At 35.9% G+C, this 16,969-nt stretch overlaps 3 protein-coding genes across 3 annotated transcripts; all 3 read left to right on the top strand.

Annotated features, from left to right (window-relative positions):
• Positions 1-572: 572 nt before the first annotated feature.
• LOC107931772 (probable LRR receptor-like serine/threonine-protein kinase At3g47570) lies at positions 573-3,834 on the top strand. Its single transcript, XM_016863703.2, has 2 exons — positions 573-3,297; positions 3,429-3,834. The coding sequence occupies exons 1-2, from the start codon at positions 573-575 to the stop codon at positions 3,797-3,799; spliced, it is 3,096 nt and encodes a 1,031-aa protein (XP_016719192.2). The 3' UTR covers positions 3,800-3,834.
• Positions 3,835-5,525: 1,691 nt separating this feature from the next.
• LOC107931771 (heparanase-like protein 2) lies at positions 5,526-7,928 on the top strand. The gene is made up of 9 exons (XM_041103625.1): positions 5,526-5,765; positions 5,859-5,895; positions 6,010-6,196; positions 6,274-6,428; positions 6,521-6,754; positions 6,842-7,031; positions 7,114-7,239; positions 7,320-7,419; positions 7,496-7,928. Exons 1-9 carry the CDS (start codon positions 5,556-5,558, stop codon positions 7,820-7,822), a joined length of 1,566 nt encoding a protein of 521 aa, XP_040959559.1. The 5' UTR covers positions 5,526-5,555; the 3' UTR covers positions 7,823-7,928.
• A 1,486-nt stretch (positions 7,929-9,414) lies between these two features.
• On the top strand, positions 9,415-12,330 carry LOC121222127 (receptor kinase-like protein Xa21). The gene is made up of 4 exons (XM_041102051.1): positions 9,415-9,623; positions 9,683-10,134; positions 10,344-11,807; positions 11,924-12,330. Exons 1-4 carry the CDS (start codon positions 9,415-9,417, stop codon positions 12,037-12,039), a joined length of 2,241 nt encoding a protein of 746 aa, XP_040957985.1. The 3' UTR covers positions 12,040-12,330.
• Positions 12,331-16,969: the final 4,639 nt, after the last annotated feature.

A 16,969-nucleotide genomic window follows, 5' to 3' on the forward strand; every position in this document is an offset into this window, starting at 1 on the left:
AATTTGATATCCGTTCAATTGGTTCGAACGACAAATTCAGTCATAGTCCAAGAAAATTGGTCATATAATTAAATCTGGATGAAATCCAAGTTTACAAATCAAAAAGAATCTAGTTAGCGAGTTTAGGTAACAAAGTAAACCCAAAAAACAAGAATAAATACAAAAGTTGACTTAATTACCAAATTTATTGGTGAAAAATTATATCACCCTTTAATAAATATATAAAAAAACTACCTATAAAGAATCTGGAGCAATACACCGGCCGGCAATTTGGTTTTTCTACCTTATATTTGCTTTCAATTTGGTTGCCAATTAAAAAATAAATTGTCGCAAAACTTGACAATAATAGCAATGGGAAACTGATATTGAAGATGAGGATAATTAAATATGGCAATTGTCAACAGCTGATATGTCATCTTAATAAGAAATACATGAGATTTTTCAGTCATCTTCTTGTTCAATCTTCTTTGCATTCATTTCTTTGTTTCAGTTCTCCTTAGTTTACATGTCCAAACACCAACAGTAGTCCAAACACAAATCAATATCCTCAATTAAGAAATTGATTCAGGTTGATGGATCTATCAAAAAAGCATTTGGAAGCGTCCAGCACTTCTCTCCTGGTGTGCACTGAAGTTATAATTCTTCTCTCCTGCTTCAACTTGCTGGGTCATTACTTCCTTGGTTTAGCAACAGCAACCATTGTAATCAGAGGAAATGACACTGATCAACAAGCTTTACTCCAATTCAAATCCAAGATAACCAGTGATCCGCTTAAGGTTATGGAGTCTTGGAATAGTTCCATTCACTTCTGTCAATGGTATGGTGTTACATGCAGTCGCAAGCATCAGAGAGTCACCAAGTTGGAACTGCAACTCCTCAAAGTCTCGGGATCTTTATCACCTTACATTGGAAATTTGAGTTTTCTCAGGGAGTTTAATCTTGCGGGTAATAGCTTCTACAACCAGATTCCTCAAGAAATTGGTCGTTTAAGAAGATTGGAAATATTAGACCTGATCAATAACTCCATCAGTGGTGAAATCCCTTCCAACTTATCTGCTTGTTCTAAGCTTACATATGTCCGTATGAGAAGCAACCAGCTCAGAGGAGAAATCCCTGGTTCTTTTGGTCTCTTGTCAAAGCTGAAATTCTTGAGTTTTATCAACAACAGTTTAACAGGGAGCATCCCGCCTGCATTGGGGAACTTGTCATCCCTGGAGGAACTTTATTTCGTATATAATGCATTAAGTGGGATTCTACCTGAAGCTCTTGGACGACTGACAAATCTAACAAAGTTCTCGGCAGATGAAAATGCAATATCTGGTATTATTCCGACCGCAATGTTCAATCTATCCAATATTATAGTCTTCTCCATAGGGGGAAACGAGATTCAAGGTACTCTTGATCCTAACTTAGCAATCACTATGCCATATGTTGAAGTTCTTTCTGTATGGGGAAACCGAATCTATGGAGAAATTCCTATTTCTATATCCAATGCCTCAAATCTATATCAACTTCAACTTGATGGGAACAGACTTAGTGGAAATGTGGCTTCCTTAGAAAAGCTGGAAAAACTGTTTGTGCTTAATCTAGCCGAAAACCATTTGGGAAATGGGAGAGAAGGTGACTTGAACTTTATTTGCACTTTAGTCAACAAAACCACATTAAAATATCTAGATATAGGCATAAACAATTTGGGAGGGGTGTTTCCTGAATGCATTAGCAATTTTTCTAGCAACCTTTTGCAATTAGTAATACAACAAAACAAAATATGGGGAAGAATTCCGGAGGGGATTGCAAATCTCATCAATTTGGAGACTCTAGGGGCATCAAGAAATCAACTATCGGGTCCCATTCCCTCTGATATTGGAAGGCTTCAGAACCTAAAGATATTTTATGCTTCTAATAATTCTTTGTCTGGGTATATTCCTCATTCTATTGGAAATTTGACAGTGCTAACCAAACTTGCTTTAGATTTTAACAATCTTCAGGGCACGATTCCCTCTAGTCTAGGTAATTGCCAAAATTTGCTTGTAATAGGTCTTTCACATAACAATCTTAGTGGACCAATACACCCTCAAGTACTTGGACTCCCATCCTTGTCCATAATACTAGACTTATCATCAAACTATTTGACTGGTGAGCTTCCTGTTGCAGTAGCAAATCTGAAAAGTCTAGGTGAATTCCATGTTTCAAAAAATAAGTTATGTGGTTTGCTTCCAAGCAGCCTTGGTAGCTGTGTAAGCCTAGAGAAGCTGTTTTTGGATGGCAATTTGTTTGAAGGGCCCATTCCTTCATCTTTGAGTTCATTGAAAGGTCTTGAGGCATTAGATGTGTCTGACAATAATCTTTCAGGTGAGGTTCCAGAATTTCTTGTGACCTTTGGGGCATTAGAGTATTTAAATCTCTCTTTCAATAATTTTGAAGGAGTGATACCAAGTGGAGGAATCTTTAAGAATGCTAGTGCTACATTTGTTGAGGGAAACAGTAAGCTTTGTGGAGGCATCCCCGAGTTACACTTGTTAACATGTAACTCGAAAACATCATCAAGCAATTCCCTTAGATTAAAAGTTGCAATTATTGTTGTGACTTTAGGAATGACTCTGGCTTTTACTTGTCTCCTCATCTTGCGGTTTAGAAAGAAGAAAGAGAAACAGGCAACAACAACTAGCGTAGAAAATTCCCTTTTACGGTTATCTTACCAAAGCATCCTAAGGGCTACGGATGGATTCTCCACGCAGAATTTGGTTGGTTCAGGAAGCTTTGGTTCTGTATACAAAGGAGTTCTTGAAGCTAGTGGAGCAGTTATTGCAGTAAAGGTGCTTAATCTTCTGAATCGTGGAGCTTCTAGGAGTTTCCTGGCTGAATGCGAGGCCTTGAAGAACATTCGACATCGAAATCTTGTCAAGGTACTAACAGCTATTTCAGGAGTCGATGACCAAGGCAATGGTTTTAAAGCCTTGGTTTTTGAGTTCATGGAAAATGGAAGCTTGGAGGACTGGTTGCATCCAGTACTTATTGGCATGAATGAACCAGAGACGGCCAGAAACCTAAACTTCTTCCAAAGAGTAAGTGTGGCTATAGATGTTGCTCATGCACTCGAATATCTGCACCATCATTGTGAAGAACCAATCATTCATTGTGACCTCAAGCCAAGCAATATTCTACTTGATGAGGAAATGGTTGGTCATATAAGTGACTTCGGCTTAGCAAAAATCATTTCTACGGACAGACTGAACTATTCTGCTAATAAATCAAGCTCCCTTGGACTAAGAGGAACTATTGGTTATGCCGCACCAGGTAATATCAATTAATTAATTTCTTCCATTATTTAATAGCAAAGCATACAATCTAAAAACACTTTTTCGTATATTAAGTGGGTTTCCCTTTGTAGTTTTTTCTATATGTAATTTGTGATGAATTAATTGTAGAATATGGCATGGGAAATGAGTTGTCAACGAAAGGTGATGTGTATAGCTTTGGTATTCTTTTGCTAGAGATGTTTACGGGGAAAAGGCCGACCGATGAAGGGTTCAAAGAAGGTTTAAGTCTTCACAATTTAGTTAAGGAAGCTTTGCCCGAACGAGTGACTGACATTATAGATCCCATTCTTCTTCAAGAAAGAATCAAACGAGGAACTTTCAATGAAAATAGCCTAGGGAGTGATATAGATCTTCGATGCTTGAATTTAATATTTGAAATCGGACTCACTTGTTCTTCGAAATCACCGCATGAGCGTATTGGCATGAGTGATGTTGTTACCAAGCTTTGTACCATTAGAGACAAGCTTCATCCAACTTGATTACGTTTTGAGATTGGAACTTAAATATATTGCTCAATCACCAGGTAATATTATTTTTGTATCTTAACAAAATACTCAATCATTTAATCACTAATTTTGAGATGAATGTCGCTTTTAAATGATATGAAATAGTAAAAAAGATTTCCTTGTTTTCTTAAGTTGCAGGTATCTATGGTGCCATAAGAATGGACTTGAGAGGTCAGGCTAAGTGCTGTTTGTTTATGTTTTGTTTAGGCAAATAAGTTAACAAAACGAGTAATGAAACCACTGTTTGGTTTATACGAATAAGTTGACTTAATAATGATGTCGAATTATGAGTGTACTACTTATTGTATCAATATTGCAATTTAACATGCCAATAGAACTTTATATTGTTGAAATTAAAGATTTGAATGTGTGTGTTGAGTTATAAGATCTAAAATAATGATGTCAAGTTTATGACTAAACATGTCACTGACCAAACATTGCAGGACAACCTTGGTTGTAACAGTGTTTTCATTTCAAAAAATATTCGGTACACTACTAGTGAAGTAATATTGTAAAATATTGCAAAAAAAAACATGTTTACAAAAAAAATGACATGTGACAATTTATTAAGGTTGCTTGTTGAATAAAAAATATTAGAAATTCTATCACACGTGCATGTGTGTGAGAACCACGTATTTAGAACGTAAAAGTTTGTTTGAAAATCCCATAATATGTATTATATATTTTATTGTTTTTTGTTCAAAAGAAAAGAGTAAAATACTCTCAAATACAATACGTTATTTTAATTACGAAAAAATATTTTCATAATTTCTCTAATCAAATTGGTGCTTAATTGACTCATGACACAAACTCAATCAAAAACTTAAATAATAGTATGTATAAATTATTTAAAGATTTATGACTAATCATATATTTATTTCAGATTCTTTTTATTTTTTCATCTTATCAACTCAAATTAAAAACTAGCAGTTAATCTTGTTACCTTCGAATACTAAAATATATAGCTTTTGTTAAATACAGATACGAAAATGAATAAAAAAATAACATAGTACCACAATAGAAAAAGTGTCAAACTCGGGTATTAAATAATATATTAAGAAAAAGTTAAAAACTTAAAATCTTAGTCTAATAATTAATACCATTAGTAATTTTCGTCAAATTTTATTAACTTAATATGTTTATTTTTCATTAATTATATGCTAGATATATGAGAGAAGCCTAATCACATGCTAAGTTAGCATTTCAAGTACAGGGATGAAATATTAAAATTTCAAACTATAGGGACGGATAATAGATTTCGACCAATCTGAAAACTACAAAGGATGCACGAGGAACTGGAGTTTTCGCTGACGCAACGTGTTTTTATTTTTTTTATTCTTATTTGACTGATCAATCTCCCTAATCTTTGGTACTTTCCCTAATCAATTCTAACTTTTCTCATCTATAAAATCCAACTAAAACTCTATGATAAAAGAAAAACCCAACTAAAACTCTATCATGTTGACAATTTTAATTAAAATAAAATACAAACCTTACGATAATTTTAGTTAAAATAATCAAAAATACTTTCATCCTAATCAAATTATTGATATTACTTATTGCTTTCGAGAGTTATAATACAAACAATTCTTTTAATTGTTTCAATTTAATCTTGACTCTAATCAATTTGAGTTCACTTCCAAGTGTATTATTGATCTATAAATAGTCAATTAATTCATTCGCATTTTATCATGTCAATTTATTCAAGTTTTGTTTGTTTACTTTTCCAATGATGAATTTCAAAAGTATTACGTTTTTTGTCGTGTTTTTGTCATGTCTTTTGGTCTCAAGGGCCGAAAAAGTTGAAGTTGTGGTTGAAGGAGCAACTCCCATTGCTCAAACCGATGAAGATTTTATTTGTGTTACCCTTGATTGGTGGCCTACAAACAAGTGTGATTATGATCAATGTCCGTGGGGTCAAGCTGGACTTTTTAATTTGGTAATTTCATTTTATTTTTTTTAGTATATATTGATTAAAGACTATTTATTTACTTAGATGTTTATTATTTTGTATTATATATTCCATTGGTAGGATTTGAAGAACAAGATTCTTGAAAAGGCTGTAAAAGGTGAGTATTGGAGTTATGCTAATGAATGTTTTGTTTACTAGTTATTTATTTATTTATTGATATGAGCAGCTTCTAATATGCTAATTAATGTTGGTGAATAAATTATGGTTTCAGCATTTCATCCTTTAAGAATTAGAGTTGGAGGTTCGTTGCAAGATCAAGTGGTGTATAATGTTCGAAATAATATTGAGAATTGCCAACCATTCCAAAAACAAGACAAGGGCTTCTTATTCGGTTTCTCCATTGGATGTCTTGACATGAAGAGATGGGATGAACTCAATGAGTTTTTCAATCAAACTCGGTATAAATTTATGACTACTATGTTATTTTAAAATAGTAATTATGATGTGAGCTACTCATGTTATTTTTATGTTGTAGAGCTAAAGTTACATTTGGTTTAAATGCTCTTATCGGAAGAAAAGAGTCCGAAACTGAAAAGACTCTTTGGGTTGGTGATTGGTATTCACATAATGCTCGGGATCTCATGAGTTATACAATTTCCAAAGGATATACAATTGACTCTTATGAATTAGGTATTTGATTGGTATCAATATTTTTATGTTTTTAGATTAGTTTATATATGATTGACTCTCATCATATTCGATTTTCTTTTCATTTTTTTTAGGAAATGAATTGTGTGGAGTAGGAGTTAGTGCTAGGATTGAAGCTAAACAATATGCAAAAGATATGGCAACACTTAAAAATCTTGTAAAAGGGATGTATCCAAATCAAAAAACTCAACCTAAGGTTTTAGGCCCGGGAGGTTTCTATGACAAGAAATGGTTTGATACTTTTTTGGATGCTTCAGGACATGACGTTATTGATGGAGTTACACATCATATTTATAATCTCGGACCTGGTATCTATCTATATATAAATTAAAATGATATTATTATTATTTATTGTTGTTCCATGATTCGTTTAACATTATTGATGATTAATGCAGGTAATAACCCAGATGTGGTTCGTCGTGTCCAAGATCCATTTTTCTTGACTCAAATTGCTCAAACATTTAAAGATGTTTCAAATGCTATTGACAAATTTGCACCATGGTCTGGTGCATGGGTTAGTGAATCGGGTGGAGCTTATAACAGTGGTGGCCAATTAGTGTCGTATACATTTGCATTTGGCTTTTGGTAAGTGTTTTTCAAATCTTTTATTAGTTGATTGTTTTTAAGGCCCTGTTAAAATCTAATGATTAACTTATGACTCCAACAGGTACTTGGACCAATTGGGAATGACATCAGTTTATAACCACAAAGTTTATTGCAGACAAGCTTTGACCGGGGGCAATTATGCTCTTCTTAATACTACCACATTTGTTCCCAATCCAGATTATTACGGGTATCTTTCATATATTTTCCACCGTATCTGTTGTTAATTTCATTTGTTGTTAATTTCATTTGTTAAAATATCTTTTGCAGTGCACTTTTGTGGCATAGAGTTATGGGGAGTAAAGTTCTTTCCGTCATGCATAAGGGTTCTCCGTATTTACGTGTATACTCTCATTGTGCCAAAAAGGAGGTAATTTTTATTATTTTGGTTGACTCAATTAATTTAAATTTAATTTTTTATTTATTAAAATTTTTTTTGGTTGCAGCCCGGGGTTTCTTTTGTTTTCATCAACTTATCAAAGAATACCTCATTTGAAATCGATCTTTTCCATGATCTAAATTTAAATGGCGGGAGTCCAAATTTTGAATTTAAAGGACACAAAAAACGAGAAGAGTATCATTTGACTCCAAAAGATGGGAACATCTTAAGCAGTATTGTATTGTTGAACGGAACACCACTGGAACTTTCAGACTCGTTGGAGATACCAAAACTAAAGCCGAAGCTTGTGGATGGTTTGAAACCCATTAGCATCGCTGCTCATTCAATTGCATTCGTAACCATAAGAGATTTCAATGCACCTGCATGTTCTTAAGATTTTATTTCTTTTAGGGTCAAAATTTATTTATTTTATTCATTAGGCAAATTTAGAATTTTTGGTTTTTGAGTTACAAGATTTATTAATTTTATTCATTAGGTCAATTTAGGTTATCATATTATTTTTTTAATTTTTAATTTGTTCCTTATTATTAAAATAAATTATTCTTTTTTATTCTTTTACTATTTGTTTCTTTTTATTTTTTAATTTAATATATAATTATGTTTAGGAACAATTTGTGTTCTTTTTTATTCTTTTACTATTTGTTTCTTTTTATTTTTTAATTTAATATATAATTATGTTTAGGAACAATTTGTGTTTACATTGCCTTTTTTACAATTTTTAAAAAAAATAAACAGTAAATGAAAACAAATTTTACTCTTAAATAAATAAAGATTTTCTGAAGATTTTACAATACATTAATGTTGGAACAGACATGTATGATGGCCTGTTACCTCGAAACTCATTCATATTTCTCTATGTGTGTTACTGACTCGCCATCAAAATAAGTTACTACTGGTAGACGAAGAAAATAGTCATTTATGAGTTGGTCAAACTTTGTACCAGTCCTTTAAAAATTTATTAATATTTGAGCTATGATTGTAAACAAAGAATTATTTTGTGGCTGCATTCCTACAACTGTGAAATGGCCCAATTGGACCCCAGCAAAGAAGTGGTCCAATATTTATTTCAAGACCTAACATCATTTGCAGGTAATGGGACATGAATATTCTGTATAATTTTACACTGGAACTTGCGGTTTATGATTATGGTAGCAATTACAATAAATTTGTGCATATCAACAAGCAAAAACTCAACAGACACCATTGTTTTTCCGTATTTACTTTTTTAAGCAAAAAATAGGAAATTAGGATGAAAAGGAAATTTATAATGTTAAAGAGATACGATAACGTTAAATTATAGTTTTATATAATCCCTTCTCAACTTTCGAATGATGTGAAGTAAATATATTTAATTGAAGTTGCTTAATTTAATAGTTTATGCATTTAAATTAATATATATGATTTTGAAAGGAGCTTTCATTGAAGTTGATTATGGTATTAAACCAAACATTATTGGAAGAAAATCATAATTTTAAGATGATGCCTTTCCTATTCCATATTTGCTTTCAATTTGGTTGCAAATTAATTAATAATTGGTTGCATATCATCAAACTTTAGAGTAAATTTGTATCACTTTCATTGAAGTTGATCATTACATAAAACAATACATTATAGACTTACCGTCACTGGTTTTTTAACCTCATCTTTGCTTTCAATTTGGTTTTACGTCATGAAATTTTATAATAATATCCATAGGAAAACCTCATCTCTGTTGGCTACAGTCAAGTCTAGTGACTACGTTTTATTTTAACATTTTTTTTAAGAAATTCCAGCGGAATCTGAAAAAAAAAATACGATTGATGTTATTGTCAAGCATTTGGAAAAAATGTGGAGCGTAATGTTTAAAAATAAAATTTTCCAACCCCAAGTCGAGGAACTATTTATACTGCACTTTATTTCTTGTTGATCAACAGAACACTTTGAAATACATATCAATCTCATCAATTAAGAAATTGATTCAGGTTGATGGAGTTATTGAAAAAGCATTCAAAACTTTCCAGCTCTTTTTTCCATGTTTACGTTGAAGTTATAATTCTTCTCTCATGCTTCAACTTCCGGTGTCTTAACTTGTTTGGTTTAGCAGACCCTGTAGTTAGTGGAAACGCCACTGATAAACAAGCTTTACTCGATTTCAAAGCCAAGATAACTGGTGATCAGCTCAAGGTTATGGAGTCGTGGAATAGTTCCATTCACTTCTGTCAAACTTGAAAGTCCTGAGTTTTTCCAACAACAGTTTGAGAGGGAGTATCCCACCTTCATTGGGTAATTTGTCATCCTTGGAGGAACTTGCCTTGACATATAATGCATTAGATGGGATTATACCTGAAACTCTTGGACGGCTAACAAATCTTTCAATTTTTTTGGCAGCAGCAAATGCAATTTCTGGTACGCTTCCTGTTGCAATGTTCAATCTTTCAAATATTAGGTTCTTTGATATTGGTGAAAATAAGATTCAAGGCACTCTTTATACTGACTTAGCGATCACTATGCCATATGTTGAGTTCTTTTCTGTAATGGGAAATAAAATCTCCGGGCAAATCCCGATTTCAATAACCAATGCCTCAAATCTACACGTACTTCAATTTAATAATAATAGCCTTAGTGGAAAGGTGCCTTCCTTGGAGAAGTTGGATAAACTATCTACGCTTCAACTTGCCGTACACGATTTGGGACATGGGAGAGAAGGTGACTTGAACTTTCTCTGCACTTTAGTCAATAATACCAAATTAGAATTTCTATTTATTAGTGACAATAATTTTGGAGGGGTATTTCCTAAATGCGTCAGCAATTTTTCCAACACCCTTTTACGGTTAGAAATAGACGAGAACAAAATAATGGGAAGAATCCCGGATGGATTGGTAATCTCGTCAATTTGGAGGTATTATTTGCATCAGAAAACCAACTGTCAGGTCCCATACCATTTGAGATTGGGAGGCTTCAAAAGCTAAACAAATTTTTCGCTCATAGTAATTTACTCTCAGGGACTATTCCCCATTCTATTGGAAATTTATCGGCGTTAACAAAAGTCGGTTTAGATTTTAACAACCTCCAGGGCAACATTCCTCCAAGTATAGGCAAATGCCAGAGTTTGCTTGGCTTGACTGTTTCTTATAATAATCTTAGTGGACCTATACCCCCTCACTTACTTGGGGTCTCATCCATGTCCATAATAATAGACCTATCGTCAAACTATTTGACTGGTGAGATTCCCGTTGCAGTAGAAAATTTGAAAAATCTAGGTGAACTCTATGTTTCTCAAAATAGGTTATCCGGTTTGCTTCCAAAAACCCTTGGTAGCTGTGTAAGTCTAGAGAAACTGTATTTGGATGGAAATCTTTTTGAAGGACCCATTCCTTCATCTTTGAGTTCACTTAGAGGACTCGAGGCATTAGACGTATCCAAGAATAATCTTTTAGGCGAGATTCCTGAATTTCTTGTCAGATTTGGGGCTTTAAGGTACTTAAATCTCTCTTTCAATAATTTTGAAGGAGTGATACCAAGTGGAGGAATCTTTAAGAATGCCAGTGCAACATTTGTTGAGGGAAACAGTAAGCTCTGTGGAGGCATCCCCGAATTACACATGTTAAGATGTAACTTGAAAACAACATCAAGCTATTCTCTTAGATTAAAAGTTGCAATTATTGTTGTGACTTTAGGAGTGACTCTGGCTTTTACTTGTCTCCTCATCTTGTGGATTAGAAAGAAGAAAGAGAAACAGGCGACAACAACTAGCGTAGAAAATTCGGTTTTACAACTATCATACCAAAGCATCGTAAGGGCCATGGATGGATTCTCCACGCAGAATTTGGTTGGTTCAGGAAGCTTTGGTTCTGTATACAAAGGAGTTCTTGAAGCTAGTGGAGCAGTTATTGCAGTAAAGGTGCTTAATCTTCTGAATCGTGGAGCTTCTAGGAGTTTCCTGGCTGAATGCGAGGCCTTGAAGAACATTCGACATCGAAATCTTGTCAAGGTACTAACAGCTATTTCAGGAGTCGATGACCAAGGCAATGATTTTAAAGCCTTGGTTTTTGAGTTCATGGACAATGGAAGCTTGGAAGACTGGTTGCATCCACTTATTGGCATGAATGAACCAGAGACGGCGGGAAACCTAAACTTCTTCCAAAGAGTAAGTGTTGCCATAGATGTTGCTCATGCACTCGAATATCTGCACCATCATTGTGAAGAACCAATCATTCATTGTGACCTCAAGCCAAGCAATATTCTACTTGATGAGGAAATGGTTGGTCATATAAGTGACTTCGGCTTAGCAAAAATCCTTTCTACGGACAGACTGAACAATTCTGCTAATAAATCAAGCTCCCTTGGATTAAGAGGAACTATTGGTTATGCTCCTCCAGGTATGTTCACTATAGTATTTTCTTCCATTATTTAAAAGCAAATCACATAGTTTAATATCAATTTTTCATGCTCTCTGCAATTATTCCTATATGTAATTTTGATGAACTAATTGTAGAATATGGCATGGGAAGCGAGTTGTCAACAAAAGGTGATGTGTATAGCTATGGCATCCTACTGCTTGAGATGTTTACAGAAAAAGGCCGACCGATGAAAGGTTTAGAGAAGGTTTAAGTCTTTGCAACTTTGTTAAGGCAGCACTGCCAGAACGAGTAATCGAGGTTACAGATCCTATCCTTGTTGAAGAAAGAGTCACACGAGGAACTCTCGATGTAAAAAACTCAAGAAATGATAGACATCTTCGGTGCTTGAATTCACTATTCAAAATAGGACTCACTTGTTCTGCTGAATCACCCAATGAGCGGATTGACATGAGTGATGTTGTTATCAAACTTTGTTCCATTAGAGACAAGTTTCATCCAACTCGATTACGTCATGAGGTTCGAACTTAAATAAATTGCCTAGTCGAAAGGTAATATAACTTCTTATCTTAGTAAAATATTGAATCATTCCATAACTTAAGGCACATTTCCACTACTTTTGGAGATAAGAGTTATGTTTAGATGATATGAAGAAGTAAAACAGATTACCCTGTTTTCAACCTGCAGGTATCTAAGGTGTCGTATGGATGAAGTTGAGAGGCTTGGGTCAGTCAAAGTGTTGGATTTTATCTTTTGTTCACATTCTATTGGGTATTAGCAGGTCTCCACATTTCGCCTAAAAGCACCATGCTTTGAGAAAAGAGAATAAATATGCAATATTTATAGCTTTCCACCGATTATTTCTCAGTGTATTTTGTATTAATGCTGTTGGTGCAAGAGGTAGCAGCAAGCTGATTTTCCAGCTTTGCTTGGTAAGCAAGCCTCGAGACTTGGAGCAGAAACAACCGAAGAAGAAAGAAAAATTTGCAATGGAAAAACAGTAAAGAAAGAGAGAGATTTGAATGAAAAATGAGCTGATTTTTCATTGAAAACATTTAAGAAGGCATAATGCCAATACATATATGAGATAACAACAACAAAACAAACAAGTTACCACCTAATAACACACCTAACACCACTAACTTGCCTAGTAACTTGGTAAACTTGTTTGAATACATAAACAGCTACCTAAACTTGTCATTCATCACCTAATTACATCAAAATGCAGCTACCAACTAAGTTTGATCCTAACTAAATACAAAACATTTATTTAAAGAAACTAAATGAACCAAAATTGCTTCAGCTTGCTGCACCAGTTTGCTGCTTGAAGCACGTTCCTTGCATGGCCACCTTTGTTGCTGCATGGGAGCTAACTTTAACACTCCTCCTCAGCTTCTTTGCAGCAGACTCCTAGTAGCTTTCTTAAATTTAGAAATCTTGACACACCAAGTGACTTTGTAAAGATATCAGCAATCTGATTCTCAGAGCTGCAGTGTATCAGCTCGATTTCTCGAGCTTGCTCCATTTCTCTTATCACATGCAGTTTTATATTGAAATGCTTTGTCCTGCCATGGAAGATAGGATTTTTAGCAATAGCAACTGCTGACTTGTTGTCACAATGTATCACAGTTGCTTCATTCTGCTGTAGATTCAAATCATTCAAAATTTTCCTTAACCATATAGCTTGATTAACTGCATTAGCAGCTGCTACATACTCAGCTTCAGCTGTAGACTGAGCCACCATCGTTTGTTTTCTTGAACTCCAACAAATCATAGCTGAGCCTAGTGTAAAAGCATAACCAGAAGTGCTCTTCATATCATCTTTTGAACCAGCCCAATCACTGTCAGTGTAGCCAATCAGTTTCAATTCATCAGCCCTACTGAAATGTATTCCATGGCTTAAGGTGCCTTTGATGTATCTTAGCACTCGTTTTCCTGCTTTATAATGCTGCTGGTTACAGCAGTGCATGAATCTTGATAGCATGCTCATAGCAAACAGAATATCCGATCTTGTTGCTGTCAAATACAGCAAACAACCAACAAGGCTTCTGTAGTCAATTTCACAAACAGATTCATGATCTTCTTGGCTCGATAGCTTCATGCCAACAGCCATAGGAGTGCTGGTTGGTTTACAATTCTCCATTGAGAACTTGGTTAGAACTTTCAAGGCAAATGATTTTTGTCTCAAGAAAATTCCTCCTTCTGCTTGATTAACTTCCATTCCTAGGAAGTATGTCATCAATCCCAGGTCTGACATTGCAAACATCTCTTTCATTTTTGTTTTGAAGCCAGCCAGCATGAATTTGTCTTCTCCAGTCACTAGAAGATCATCAACATAGAGTGACACAATGAGCTGTGTTTCAGCTCTATTTCTTTTAACATAGAGTGTTGGCTCACTAGCACTTCTTTCAAATCCCAAACTGACCATATATGAGTCAATTCGAGCATACCAGGCTCGAAGAGCCTGTTTTAGGCCATACAAGGCCTTTCTTAGCCTGTACACCAAATGTTCCTTACCAGACATTATAAAACCTAGAGGTTGTTCGATGTATATCTCCTCTTCCAAGAATCCATTGAGGAATGCTGACTTGACATCCATTTGATGGATTGTCCACTAGTTCTGAGCAGCTACAGCAACTAGCAATCTGATTGTATCGAGTCTGGCTACTGGAGCAAATGTTTCCATGTAGTCTAGACCATACCTTTGACTGAATCCCTTCACAACTAGCCTGGCCTTTAGCTTGTTCAAGCTTCCATCTGCATTGTGCTTCACTCGATAGACCCATTTTACACCAATGGTCTTTCTGTTGGCAGGCTTTTCAACCAACTCCCATGTATGGTTCTTCTCAATCATGTTGATCTCATCAGCCATAGCTTGTTTCCAACCTTCATCTGCCTCAGCCTCTTCAAAACTGCTAGGTTCTGCTATAGCAACATGTGCCCTTTTATAAATCTCATCTAGGGACCTTGTCCCTCTTACAGGCTTATCATCAACATCCACTTCAGGACCAAGCTGCTCAAGTTCAGCTTGATTGGGCACCAGGTCTTCTGAAACTGCTTCTGGTTCATTCTTGTCCCAATTCCAGCAAGCCTTTTCATCAAAGATGACATCTCTGCTTACTTGGACTTTGTTTGACAAGGGATCCAGCACCCTGTAGCCCTTCTTAACTAAGCTGTAGCCTACTAAGACACCTAGTTGAGCCCTTTCAGAGAGCTTGTCTCTCTTTGATGCTGGAATTTGAGCATAACACAGGCAACCAAACACCTTCAGGTGTGCCAAGGAAGGCTTGAATCCAAACCAAGCCTCGAAAGGTGTCTTGGATGCAAGAGCTTTGGTAGGAAGCCTATTCTGAAGGTAAACAGCAGTGTTTACTGCCTCATCCCACATGGTCTTGGGCAGTTTCTTCTCGAACAGAAGACATCTGGCCATATCCATCAGACTTCTGTTCTTTCTTTCAGCTACCCCATTTTGTTGAGGTGTGTAAACATTTGTAAGCTGATGTTTGATGCCAGCATCATTACAAATGGCTTGGAACTGAGCTGAAGTGTACTTAGTGCCATTGTCTGACCTTATCGATTTTAGCTTGCAGCCTGTTTCTGTTTCTACAGCAGTTTTAAACTTCACAAACACTTGAGTTACCTCAGACTTGTGTTTCAAGAAGAAAATCCAGCAAAACCTTGTAAAATCATCAATGAAGAGGATAAAATACCTGTTTTTGCTTAGTGATTCAGTCCTCATAGGTCCACATACATCAGAGTGCACCAGCTGCAATTTTTCAGTGGCTCTCCATGCTGAATTTGTAGGAAATGGCAGTCTTGCCTGTTTTCCCATCTGACACACTTCACACACATCATCATCATGCTCTACAGAGCTGGTAAAGTTCTCATTCAAGCCCTCACTAGCCATTCGAGCCATTGACCTGAAGTTGGCATGCCCGAGCCTTTGGTGCCAAAGCTTGGAATCATCAATAGAGGCAGTGTATGCTGACTTTGAGTCACTTGACCAATGAACCTCAAAGCATTTATCAGTCATTGTGACTGTCATAAGGCTTGATCCACTTGGATCAGCAATGTGGCACTGTTTGTCCTTAAACACAACAGAATAGCCTTTCTCAAGCAATTGAGCTATGCTGAGAAGGTTTCTATCAATTTCAGGTACCAGCAAGACATTTGAAATAACTTTGTTGCCTGTAGGAGTACATATCAGCACCTCTCCTCTTCCTTCAGCCCTTATAAACTGACCATTTCCAACCTTGACCTTGGTTTTGCAACTTTTATCCAAGGTTTTAAACAAGGAGATATCAGGTGACATATGGTTAGTGCAACCACTATCCAATAACCATCCTTTTGAAGATTTCTTCTCAGTAGCTAAGCAAGAAACAGCAAGGACCTGCTCTTCTTGATCACTACTGTCCTCAGCCACTCGAGCTTCAACCTTTGACTGCTGAAATTGATTCTGCCTTGGCTTGTTCCTGTTTTTACAGACCCTTTCAACATGGCCCTTCTTCTTGCAGTGTTGACACACAGCATCTGGCCTAAACCAACATCTATCTTCTGGATGTCCTAACCTCTTGCAATATCTGCAGGGCTGGTCATTGCTCCTTGCAGCATTAGGCTTAGGCCTACTTTTCCAAGGCTTTTTGCCTCTTTGAGCATTTGTGCTTGAGACTTCTCTGGCCTTGGCTTGAAATGCACCTTCCAGGTGATCTTCAGATCTGCTAGCTCTCCTTTGTTCCTGAGCATAGAAGGTGTTAATTAGCTCAGTCAAAGAGATGCTAGCAAGATCTCTTGAGTCCTCTAAGAAGGATATCTTTGCCTCATATCTCTCAGGCAAAGTGGAGAGGACTTTCTCCACAATTCTTGCCTCATCAAAGTGCTCACCAAGGAGCCTTATGCTGTTATCCACTGCCATGATTCTATCTGCATACTGCTTCACTGTTTCTTCTTCCTTCATCTTCAGATTTTCGAAATCCCTTCTCAAATTCAATAGCTGCTGTTGCCTTGTCCTCTCAGTGCCTTGAAACTCCTCCTTAAGCTTGTCCTAGGCCTGTTTTGGAGTCTCACGGCCATAATTCTGGTGAAGATGACATCTGACACACAGTTCTGGATGCAAGACATGGCTTTGTGCCTTTTGGTCCTCTCATCAGCATGTTGTCTGATCTGAGCTACTGTGGGGTTGGCCC

Source organism: Gossypium hirsutum, chromosome D10, assembly GCF_007990345.1.
Source record: "Gossypium hirsutum isolate 1008001.06 chromosome D10, Gossypium_hirsutum_v2.1, whole genome shotgun sequence".
NCBI classification, from domain to species: Eukaryota; Viridiplantae; Streptophyta; class Magnoliopsida; order Malvales; family Malvaceae; genus Gossypium; species Gossypium hirsutum.

What these genes read in the sequence shown, in the direction of transcription:
- LOC107931772 (XM_016863703.2), top strand. Translation starts at nt 573, where the DNA reads ATGGATCTATCAAAAAAGCATTTGGAAGCGTCCAGCACTTCTCTCCTG. An exon ending in TATTGGTTATGCCGCACCAG is followed by an intron (nt 3,298 to 3,428) that starts GTAATATCAATT and finishes AATTAATTGTAG; the next exon opens with AATATGGCATGGGAAATGAG.
- LOC107931771 (XM_041103625.1), top strand. Translation starts at nt 5,556, where the DNA reads ATGATGAATTTCAAAAGTATTACGTTTTTTGTCGTGTTTTTGTCATGT. An exon ending in GAGTTTTTCAATCAAACTCG is followed by an intron (nt 6,197 to 6,273) that starts GTATAAATTTAT and finishes TTTATGTTGTAG; the next exon opens with AGCTAAAGTTACATTTGGTT. An exon ending in AATTGACTCTTATGAATTAG is followed by an intron (nt 6,429 to 6,520) that starts GTATTTGATTGG and finishes CATTTTTTTTAG; the next exon opens with GAAATGAATTGTGTGGAGTA.
- LOC121222127 (XM_041102051.1), top strand. Translation starts at nt 9,415, where the DNA reads ATGGAGTTATTGAAAAAGCATTCAAAACTTTCCAGCTCTTTTTTCCAT. An exon ending in CAGCTCAAGGTTATGGAGTC is followed by an intron (nt 9,624 to 9,682) that starts GTGGAATAGTTC and finishes TTCCAACAACAG; the next exon opens with TTTGAGAGGGAGTATCCCAC. An exon ending in TATTGGTTATGCTCCTCCAG is followed by an intron (nt 11,808 to 11,923) that starts GTATGTTCACTA and finishes AACTAATTGTAG; the next exon opens with AATATGGCATGGGAAGCGAG.